The sequence below is a fragment of the Mustela lutreola genome, chromosome 6, assembly GCF_030435805.1.
Source record: "Mustela lutreola isolate mMusLut2 chromosome 6, mMusLut2.pri, whole genome shotgun sequence".
NCBI lineage: Eukaryota > Metazoa > Chordata > Mammalia > Carnivora > Mustelidae > Mustela > Mustela lutreola.
The window spans coordinates 122,709,797-122,721,491 of NC_081295.1; the positions used below are offsets into that span (position 1 = coordinate 122,709,797).

Below are 11,695 nucleotides of genomic sequence, written 5' to 3' on the forward strand. Positions count from 1 at the left end.
CTATTACTGGTTGACCACAAATGTTGGGATTTAATTCTGGGCTCTCGATTCTGTTGTATTTGTGCATATGTTGCTTTTGGTGCCATTACCACGTTGTATTCTGTTACTATGGCTTTGGGGTATGGTTTGAAATGAAGAAAGAAGCTACTTCCAGCTTTGCTCTCCTTTTGCAGGAATACCTGGGCTATTTAGAGTCTCCTATGCTCCCACACAAATGTCAGAATTATTTCTTCTATTTCTCTAAAGAACGCCTTTGGTATTTTGATTGAGATCACATTGACTCTGTAAATGGCTTCATGTAATATAGTCATTTCAACAGTATTAATATTCATATCATAAACATGGGATGTATTTCCATTTGTTTGTGTCTTCAACTTCTTTCAGGAAAGTCTTATAGTTTTCATTGTACAGGTCCTTCACTGCCCTGGTTACTTATATTCATATTTTGTTGCTTTTGATGCTATTTTCATGTTCTGATGCTTCAGTATTAGTGTAAAAGTCAATTTATTTTTTGTAAGTCAATTTATAATATGTCACTTCATTGGATCATTGATTACGTTCAACAGATATTTTTATTGACTCCAGATTTTTCTGTATGTAAGATAATATTTGCAAAGAGTAACATTTTCACTTCTTCCTTCCTGATGTGGAAGGCTTTTATTTCTTTCTCTTGCCTAATTGCTCTAGCTAGGACTTCCGTTACTATACTGAATAGAGGTGGGGAGAGTGTCCTTCCTTGTTATGTTCCTGTTCTTAGAGGAAATGCTTTCAATTTTTCTTCATTGAGTAGGATGTTTGCTGTGGGGATCCTGTAGGTGGCCTTTGTTATTTAGAGGTATGCTCCTTCTATACCCAATCTGTTAAGAGTTTTTGTCATAAAAGAATGGTATATTTTGTCTAATTTCTTTGGGCAACTTTTGAGATGATCATGTGATTTTTATCTTTCATTTTCTTGATGTACTAAATTACACTTATTGACCTTTGTAGGTTCAACTACCTTTGCATCCACAGATAAAATCCATTTAACCATAATTTGTTTAATGTGTGAACTCAGTTTGATAATGTTTTGCTGAGAATTTTTCTATCTGTATTAATCAAGGATACTGGTTTATTGCTTTTTTGTTGTGGTGGTATCCTTTTCCAGTTTGCTATCAAAATAATACTGCTTTTGTAGAATATATTTGAAATTGTTGCCTCTTCCTTAACATTCTGGAAGAGTTTGAGGAGTATTGATATTAGTTTTCCATTGCATGTTGATTAGAATTCACTAGTGGAGAAAAACTGAAAGCTTTTCCGCTAAGGTCAGGAACACGGCAGGGATGTCCATTATCACCACTGCTATTCAACATAGTACTAGAAGTCCTAGCCTCAGCAATCAGACAACAAAAGGAAATTAAAGGCATCCAAATCGGGAAAGAAGAAGTCAAATTATCACTCTTCGCAGATGATATAATACTATATGTGGAAAACCCAAAAGACTCCACTCCAAAACTGCTAGAACTTATACAGGAATTCAGTAAAGTGTCAGGATATAAAATCAATGCACAGAAATCAGTTGCATTTCTCTACACCAACAGCAAGACAGAAGAAAGAGATATTAAGGAGTCAATCCCATTTACAATTGCATCCAAAACCATAAGATACCTAGGAATAAACCTAACCAAAGACACACAGAATCTATACTCAGAAAACTATAAAGTACTCATGAAAGAAATTGAGGAAGACACAAAGAAATGGAAAAATGTTCCATGCTCCTGGATTGGAAGAATAAATATTGTGAAAATGTCTATGCTACCTAAAGCAATCTACACATTTAATGCAATTCCTATCAAAGTACCATCCATCTTTTTCAAAGAAATGGAACAAATAATGCTAAAATTTATATGGAACCAGAAAAGACCTCGAATAGCCAAAGGGATATTGAAAAAGAAAGCCAACGTTGGTGGCATCACAATTCCGGACTTCAAGCTCTATTACAAAGCTGTCATCATCAAGACAGCATGGTACTGGCACAAAAACAGACACATAGATCAATGGAACAGAATAGAGAGCCCAGAAATAGACCCTCAAATCTATGGTCGACAAAGCAGGAAAGAATGTCCAATGTAAAAAAGACAGCCTCTTCAATAAATGGTGCTGGGAAAATTGGACAGCCACATGCAGAAAAATGAAATTGGACCATTTCCTTACACCACACACAAAAATAGACTCAAAATGGATGAAGGACCTCAATGTGCGAAAGGAATCCATCAAAATCCTTGAGGAGAACACAGGCAGCAACCTCTTCGACCTCTGCTGCAGCAACATCTTCCTAGGAACAACGCAAAAGGCAAGGGAAGCAAGGGAAAAAATGAACTATTGGAATTTCATCAAGATCAAAAGCTTTTGCACAGCAAAGGAAACAGTTAACAAAATCAAAAGACAACTGACAGAATGGGAGAAGATATTTGCAAACGACATATCAGATAAAGGACTAGTGTCCAGAATCTATAAAGAACTTAGCAAACTCAACACCCAAAGAACAAATAATCCAATCAAGAAATGGGCAGAGGACATGAACAGACATTTCTGCAAAGAAGACATCCAGATAGCCAACAGACACATGAAAAAGTGCTCCATATCACTCGGCATCAGGGAAATACAAATCAAAACCACAATGAGATATCACCTCACACCAGTCAGAATGGCTAAAATCAACAAGTCAGGAAATGACAGATGCTGGCGAGGATGCGGAGAAAGGGGAACCCTCCTACACTGTTGGTGGGAATACAAGCTGGTGCAGCCACTCTGGAAAACAGCATGGAGGTTCCTCAAAATGTTGAAAATAGAACTGCCCTATGACCCAGCAATTGCACTATTGGGTATTTACCCTAAAGATACAAATGTAGTGATCCAAAGGGGCACATGCACCCGAATGTTTATAGCAGCAATGTCCACAATAGCCAAACTATGGAAAGAACCTAGATGTCCATCAACAGATGAATGTATCAAGAAGATGTGGTATATATACACAATGGAATACTATGCAGCCATCAAAAGAAATGAAATCTTGCCATTTGCGACAACATGGATGGAACTAGAGCGTATCATGCTTAGCGAAATAAGTCAAGCAGAGAAAGACAACTATCATATGATTTCCCTGATATGAGGAAGTGGTGATGCAACATGGAGGCTTAAGTGGGTAGGAGAAGAATAAATGAAACAAGATGGGATTGGGAGGGAGACAAACCATAAGTGACTCTTAATCTCACAAAACAAACTGAGGGTTGCTGGGGGGAGGGGGTTTGGGAGAAGGGGGTGGGATTATGGACATTGGGGAGGGTATGTGCTTTGGTGAGTGCTGTGAAGTGTGTAAACCTGGTGATTCACAGACCTGTACCCCTGGGGATAAAAATATATGTTTATTAAAAATAAAAAATTTAAAAAAAAAAAAGAATTCAGTAGTGAAGCCATTTGACCACAAGATTTTCTTTTGAGAGTTTTTTGATTGCTTACTCCATCTCTTGAGTTACAAGTTTTGTTAGGCCCCCCTATAGTTTCACTGGACCCAACCCTTGTGCAGAATTCAGGGGCCACCAGGACAAACCCCTGACTTTTCCTCATTCTTCAGTGCCCTCATTCAGGTTAGAAAGAGGCTCTGTGGGCAGAGTGGAGTCTCTCCTGACCCAGGGGAATGGAGAAAAGGAAGAGTGATGGGGCAGGGCCAAGAAGAGGGAGGCTGATGAGGTTCCTCACTGCAGATGCTGACTTTGGAATGAGTCCTCCACAACAGGATCACACAGCAAGCCATAGGGTTCACTCAGCATGTGGAATCATTCCAGGCCCAGTGATTCCATGTGCAACAACTCCTCCAGCCCCAACCCCGGCAATAGCCAGGTTGCTGACACCTCAAAGCCAGGCACTCCAGGCAGGGCTGCCTAAATCTCCTTACAATAACTTTGGGAGGACTCTCCTGGGAGGATGATGTTGGGCCCTGAGCCATGGCAGGAACAGAGAGTCAAGTCCTGGTGGTTGAGGGCATGGGGGTCCTGTAGGCCACTAATTGGCCATTTGTCTCCTAAAAATAAAGGCCCCTCAGAAAAGCTGGGGGATCCAACACCAGGCTGGTTGATGGGTTTCCATGCTAAACCGTTCTTGCTGCTGAGACAGAATGTGTGCATGCCAGGGGACAAACAAGTCCTAGCAGCAGTCATCAAAGAGCAAACAGGTTCCCCAGGCTGAAGTCCCTCACTAGCTGATGGTAAATGTCCTGCTCATGCCCATTGAGCTGGGTGGGTATAGTGTCCCACAGTGTGGTGGGCTGCCCAGGGGCTGCCCACCTGAAGGTTACATTGGACAGGCCTGAGAGGACATCGCTAGATGCTATAGAGGCTTTGGGGTAGGTGGCTGGGTGGGCAGAACCAAATTTGGGGGGCTGCATGGGTATGGAGGCAGCCTCTGGTCAGTGGACAATTTGCTGGTATCCAGGAGGACACCCTGAGTGATGCAGGACAAGGCGTGAGACATTGTTGCCAAAAACTTTTTAGGCAGCTGCTCTTGGGTGTCAGCTGGGCCTTTGGGCAATCTCAGGAGGCTGAGGGGAACATGGTGGTGGCAGGAAGGGATTCCAGGGGAAGAAGTTGGGTAAGGGGGGTACATAGCACAGGAGAGGAAGCAGAGGGGCAGGAATTGGAGGATGAGAGAGCCAGAGCACTGAGTGAGGGGTGGCCCAGGGAGGAGGCTGACAGTGAGGGGTGGCTATCAGAGCCTTTACATGGGGATGGGGACTGCTCCAGGAAGCCTAGGGGTTGCGATTGCTCAGGGAAGACCACAGGATGGGTAGCTGAGCAGGGAGTAAAGTCCTGCCTCATCATAGCCCAAACTTGGTCCAGGCACTGGATCCCACTGATCCTGAGGTGGATCATGCTGTGTCTTAATTTGGAGGTACGGATGCCCTCACTCAGGCTGGGGTAGGCTGTCTCTTCAGGGCCCTGGGGGTGGGAAGTGCCAGGGAAAGTGCAGGTTGGTGAGATCAGGTAGGGAGCTTCCTGTGTTCATGGCTGGTGGAAGGGCAGGCACATTGGCAGGCTGGTCAGGGAGCACGTGGTGCTCTCATTAACATCAGATAAGTGTTAATTCCAGGGAGTTCACAGGACTAAGATAGGAAGAACATAAGGACAGCTTCCAAGCATGGCGTGGCTTCAACAAATCTTTGTCCTCTAACAAGTTCTCTTCAATAACAGGGACTTTGGAGTCCACTTTACCATTCAGAAAACCTCAATGGTGGCTGAACAGGATGCTAGGAGGGGCGGGGCCTGGATAAATGTCCTGAGTGCTGGGGTTCCTCACACTGGTGTGAAGGCAGATCCAGTACTTGTCCTATTCGGTTAGATGGTAATAGAAAGACATGCCCCTTCTCTGCAGGGACATTGTCCCAGGGCACATCTTCCACCAGCTGGGCTCTGGGGGAAGAGACAAATAGGCAGGACCACAGGGAGAGTTGTCTTTCTGGAAGGGATAGCAATGGAGTGGAGACGCCATTTTTCTGGAATCTCACTGTAGCTGTTCCAAAGTTCCTGGTGCCCAGTTCTCCACAATGAATACAGAGGCAAGTTGAGGGGGCTCTTGGAACTCAGCCAGGTCAGAGCTAATCTGGTTATCAGTGGGCAGAGAACAGCCATAAGGAGAGTTCCTTGTGTATGCCAGTCGCAATGTGGGGACCTATTGGCCCCATGTGTTCCTCAACCCCAGGCTCTCTGGTATCTGCGCCTCCCCTACAAGTCTGTCTTCCTGACCTTCAGCCTCCACTTGTGCCTCTCAGATGACTAGACTGGTCTGTTCAGGTTGTCTACATCTTCCTAAGTCAGTCTTGGTCAGTTGTGCGTTTGTAGGAATGGACCCTTTACATATATATGTATATGTTCCTTATATGTATATGTTCCATATATATGTTTCTTTACATATATAATTTGTTGGTATGCAATTATTCATAGTCTTTCATGATTCTACATATTCCTGTCCTATCCATTGTAATAACCCTCTTTTACTTCTTTTTTAATTTTGTATTAGTCACCATACAGTACTATGTCTCTTTTTTTCTTAGACTAGCTAGCTTTTTGCCAGTTTGTGTTTATCATCTTCTAGAACCAGCTTTTAGTTTCACTGAACCTTTCTATTGTTTTTCTGGCCTCTATTTCATTTACTTCTGCTCTGATTTTTATTATTTCTTTCCTTTTGTTAACTTTGGGCTTAATTTCTCCTCTTTTTCTAGCTCATTGAAGTATAAAGGTAGATTGTTTGACATCTTTCTAATTTTTTGTTGCTCTAAACTTCCTCTCAGAACTGCTTTTAGTGCAACCCACAAAATTTGATATATTGTATTTTCATTTTCACTTGTTTGAGACCATTATTTTATTTCCCTTTTGATTTCCTCTTTGACCTATTGATTGTGTTACCAAACTCGGACTGGTTGAGCACCCAATGCCCAGTAAGCCAATGTCTGAGACATGGGTTTTGAGGCAAAGGAAGCTTCCTTATCGCAAGAAAAACCAAGTGAGAAGGCTGGCTATCATTCCCAAAGCTGCATTGCCCTCTGGAGGAAAAGGGATAGCCACTACTTGTTTGGGGAAGGAGGTGAATGTATGAGAGGAGGATGAGGTGTTTTTGGAAACCTTGAGAGGGTGGGCCTTGAAACAATCTGGAGTTCTATATTTTTCCAGAAAATAAGGTACCCCATTCAGGACCTGGAAAGATCAGGTATGTCAGATAATTTTGAGACAAATGTTTCTTTCCACTCCCCGTTAGGTTCCTATAATCAGTGGGTAAACGGGAGTAGGGGTAAAAAGCAAAGTAAATGATTGATCATGCATGAGGTTAAGAGATGCAAAAACGTCCTCAGTAGGGAATAAAACGTGACGTGCAGCTAAGGTCATAATGCAACTAATACAATATAGTTCTGCACATGCTTTCAAGACTAGTCCAGGAACCAGGTATCTGGCCTCAGTTGTTTAAAATTAGAATTAGAATCTTGCTGATTCTGCATCTGGATAATAAAACTATTGTGGACCGTCAGGTATTGAGGTCCCCTGCTATTATTGGATTATTGTCTATCTCTCCTTTAAGATCTGTATTTGTTTAACGTATTTCAATACTCAGGTATTGAGGGCACATGTATTTACAACTGTTATATCTTCTTTTTGACTTGAAGTCTATCTTGTCTAATACGCACATGACTACACCTTCTTTCTTTTTTGGTACCATTTGCGTGGGTTATCCACATCCATTCCTTCACTATAAACCTACATTTGTCCTTAAAGCTAAAATGAGCCTTCTGAAAGCATCACATAGTTGGGTCTATGTTTTTAATTTATCAAGGCACTATCTGTCATTTGATTGGTAAAGTCAACCCACTTACCTTTAAGTGATTATTGATATGAAAGGACTTACTATTGTCACTTTATCTTTTCTTTTCTGGTTGTTTTATATCTTTATTATTTCTTCTTCTTTGTGTTTCTGTCTACTTTTGTCACTTGCTGGTTTTCCATGATGATTCCCTCAGTTTGCCCTTTTTTAAGGTTCTCTCTGCTCTAGATATTGTTTTGTCTTACCATGAGGTTTGTATAAACTGTCTCATAGATTAAATGGTGCTTTTCCTGCTGTTGGCAACTTTTTGTCATTTGCCTACATGGCTGTCCTCTTCCCCTTTTACATTTTTGCTGTCACAAACTCTTTTCCTGGTATGGGTTTGTTACCAACTGTAGTAGCTCTAGTTATTTTTAATAACTTTAGCCATTGCTGTTATCATTAAGTGTTTAATGCCCTATTCTAAAATAAGGTTACAGTTTCTCACTCAGAGTCTCTGTACCTTCATCTTTTCATTGCAGTATTAAAGTTCCGCCCAATATGTCTTGGAGGCAGTACTAGTGCTGGGGAATTCCCTCAAGTTTTTTTGTCTGGGAAAGTCTCTATTTCTCCTTCATGTCTGAAAGATAAATCCTGGATACAGATTTCTTGTCTGGCAATATTTATTTGTCAATGCTATGAGTATGTCATTCCACTCTCTCCTGGCCTACAGAGTTTCTGCTGAGAAATCTGCTCATGATCTCTCCTATGGGAGCTCATTTTTAGGTTACTTTCTTTTATACTTTCAAGATTCCTTCTTTATCTTTGACATTTGACAGTGTCTTTGGAAAGTGTCTTGGAGATGGTATTTTGTATTGAGATAATAAGGTTATATATTAACTTCACAGACGTCTATGTCCACTTCTTTCCCCAGAATTGGGAAGTTCTCAGTCAACACTTTTGTAATAACAACTCTGCCCCTCTTCTCCTTCTCTTCTCCTTTTGGTATACCCACTATTCTTAACTGGCTCTCCTAATGGAGACTGGTAGCTCTTGAAGGATTTCTTCATTTTTTAAGCTTGTTTTTCTTTTAAGTAATCTCTACATGCAACGTAGAGCTCCAGGTCACAATCCAAAGATCAAGAGTCGGATGTTCCACTAACTGAAGCAGCCAGGCACCCCAGGGTTTCTTCACTTTGAAATAAAATAATAAACCTTAGTTCTCTTCACTTCTACCTGAATCATTTCTAGATTCCACCTTTCAGATCATGTATTCTCCCTTCCACCTCATCTGCTCTATTTCCAATGTTTCTACTGCATTCTTCATCTCATTTACTGAGTTCAGCTCCAGAATTTCGGTTTGGTGCTTTTTTAGAAATTTGATCTCTTGGGTAAAGGACTCCTTCTATCCTTTTATTTTATTACTGAGTTCATTGAATTGCCTGATTCTCTTGTATCTTGCTGAATTCTGTTCTGAAAGTTATTTTGAATTCTCTATTACTTAGATCACAATCTTCTGTAAATGTAGGGTTGGTGGCTGGAGAACTGTCATTTTCTTTTAGCAAAGCCATATTACCATGATTTTTCATACTCTTTAATGAGATCTTCCTTAGCCGAATACTTTGAAGTAGCCAACACCTTTTGTAGGTAAAAATGTGTTAACTTTGATTCTAACAGTTCATGGGTGGAAGGTTAGAGGCCCTTCTTTAGTATTACAGCAGGTGACAGAAGAGAACAAGTTTCTGATTTCTCTTACCAGAGTAGCCCTGGTAGCTGGAAAGACCAAGCTTAAAGAAAAAAAAAAAGTAGGAGGCTGGCACTCTGGAGGGGCCAGTATGTACTAAGCCCTTGGGCTTTGGGTGTGCCCCACACTCCAGGAGGAGGATCCTCAAGTTCAGGATTCCCAGGGACCTGGGAGTTCTCTTGCTGAACTCTCAGGACAGACAGTGCATAAAGTGTTTCTTCTTCTCTCCCTCCCTCCCTTGCCTTTTCCTTCCCCCCACTGTCCCCTCCTGGTCACAGATACCCTACCTCAGAGGACGCTGCTCTATGGCTTCATAACTAGGGGGTCCTCCAGCCACAGCTCACAGGACCAAGTAGCCTTTCAGTCACTCCTTTCCAACCCCAGCTCCTCGGCCACAGGAGTCACAAGTGAACATTTCCACCACTGTAGAAGCCAGGATAGCAGGCCCCACCAAGCTGCCTGGGCTCTGGTCTCCATGAGGCCCAATACAGCCTTCTTCAGATGTAAACATGGATGGATCTCTTTGGCATCTGGTGTGCTGTGCAGAGGAACCTTTGTTGGGTTTTGGAATCCTACTAGTTGTAAACAGAAAGGGGGAGACAAATGGAAGGACTCATTCTGCCATGATGCTGACCTCACTCCTCCCAAGAATGATGGTTTTAACCATTCTTTTTGGAATTACATGGGCAACTGGTGCACTTGTTTCAAAAGACTCCTCTTTTTTGTGTGGATAATTCATATCACATCCATACCTTCCTTTCCCCCCCATTTCAAAGGAAATATGCCATAGCCCATCTAAGGAATCCAGTGTCATAAAGCCACAAGCCATATGGAAGGAGGAGATGAACATGTCAGATAATATATTAACATATAGAGCATTTAAAATATATGTACAGATCCCAAAGAGTATATTTATGGCTTTACTGGTTTGTTGTTGTTGTTGTTTGGTAAATTTGAAAATTCTTCCACTACCCTTTCCTATATACTATGAGAAGTGTAGTGCCCTGTTCCAACATACAGTTCAGTTTAGACATTTGTATCAGCCAGTGTCCAGTCAGGAGGCAGAAGCCACATCAGTCATTTTAACAGGGAAAATCTGATAGAAAGAATTACTAAGAAAGAGGTATTTAATTATGAAAGAGATAAAAGAAAGCTCTATGGAAACCAGAAGTAGAAGATACAGTAAGCAGACATTTCCTCTAGAACTGAGGTAGAGCATCCAAAAAATGGAATACATTTTAAAGAATAAGACTGACATTCTGTTTATTGGACCAGGTGGGACCAGAGTCCCCAGAAAGGAAAAAAATTCACCAACATGCTGCAGACCAAGCCTGTTGGGCAGGAAAACCCTCACTAGAGAACTGGCAAGATTCCTGGGAGGCAGCCCTCTAGAACACAACCTGCTACGATGCCATACTCATTCACCCAAAGGCAAGAGAAGCTAAGTCTTCTCCAGGGCACTGTCAGCAGCATTATAAGATCAAGGGGGAAATGACACCAAAACTAGGACACCTAGGTGGCTCACTCAGTTACATGTCTTCCTTCAGCTCAGGTCATGATCCCAGGGTCCTGGGATTAAGTCCTTGGGTTCTCTGCTCCGCAGGGAGTCTGCTTTTCTCTCTCTGCCTGCAACTCTCCCTACTTGTGCTCACTCAATCTCTCTCTGACAAATACATAAACAAAATCTTTTTTAAAAAACACAAAGAGTCCTTCTTGCTGCTGGGCCGTGCATCGAGCCAACATTAAGGCATCCTCATGATTCGACCCGACATGCCCACCCTCGCAACATCAAGGTGGGGTACTGGCGACAGGCTGGCCTCAGCTACATCCAGTACTCCCAGATCTGTGCAAAAGCAGTGAGAGATGCACTGAAGGTCGAGTTCAAAGCAAATGCTGAGAAGACTTCTGACAGCACTGCAAAAATTGTGAAACTGAAAAAAGAGTAATCTACCCTGGCTAAAGCTTGAAATGCTACATTTTCCAAGGTGAAGATGTGTGGATCCATGTTACAACAGATTGAAAACTATCTCCCGGGGCGCCTGGGTGGCTCAGTGGGTTAAAGCCTCTGCCTTTGGCTGGGGTCATGATCCCGGGGTCCTGGGATCGAGCCGCACATCGGGCTCTGCTCGGAGGGGAACCTGCTTCCCCCTCTCTCTCTGCCTGCCTTCCTGCCTGCTTGTGGTCTCTGTCTGTCAAAAAAATTAAGAAAAAAAAACTAACTCCCTGCATGAAAAGAAATCCTGTCTTGTTCTCGATTGACAATGCCAATAAATTAAAATATGATTCAAAAAAAAAAAAACCCAAAAGAGAAAAGCTTTTACCCCTGCTACATCTTGCTGTGCTCCTTCTGGTGCCCTGTAGGAATTCAGTGTCTGCATTCACAAAATCTGACTTGCATACACCTCCCTGGATGAGTCTAATTGAAAAACAAAGGAAGAATGCCCAGAGAGTTAGGCCTCCATTGAAATTTCTTGGCTGAAAGTGGCCACATTCTTACTGCAGCTCAAGGCTCTCATCTAGGGAGTAAATGTTTAAATTTTGAGGAGAAATAGGCACATGTGGTGCTCATGTACTTCATGAGCTCCTAGCCTCCTTGTCCTTACCACACGCTGCCCCACATATTATTGTCCT

At 42.3% G+C, this 11,695-nt stretch overlaps 1 protein-coding gene and 1 pseudogene across 1 annotated transcript; one reads left to right on the forward strand and one right to left on the reverse strand.

Moving 5' to 3' along the window:
* Nucleotides 1-3,731: 3,731 nt before the first annotated feature.
* LOC131834698 (CREB-regulated transcription coactivator 2-like) lies at nt 3,732-7,849 on the reverse strand (annotated as a pseudogene).
* A 2,623-nt stretch (nt 7,850-10,472) lies between these two features.
* LOC131834699 (ATP synthase subunit epsilon, mitochondrial-like) lies at nt 10,473-11,257 on the forward strand. Its single transcript, XM_059179347.1, has 2 exons — nt 10,473-10,495; nt 10,770-11,257. The coding sequence occupies exons 1-2, from the start codon at nt 10,473-10,475 to the stop codon at nt 11,008-11,010; spliced, it is 264 nt and encodes an 87-aa protein (XP_059035330.1). The 3' UTR covers nt 11,011-11,257.
* Nucleotides 11,258-11,695: the final 438 nt, after the last annotated feature.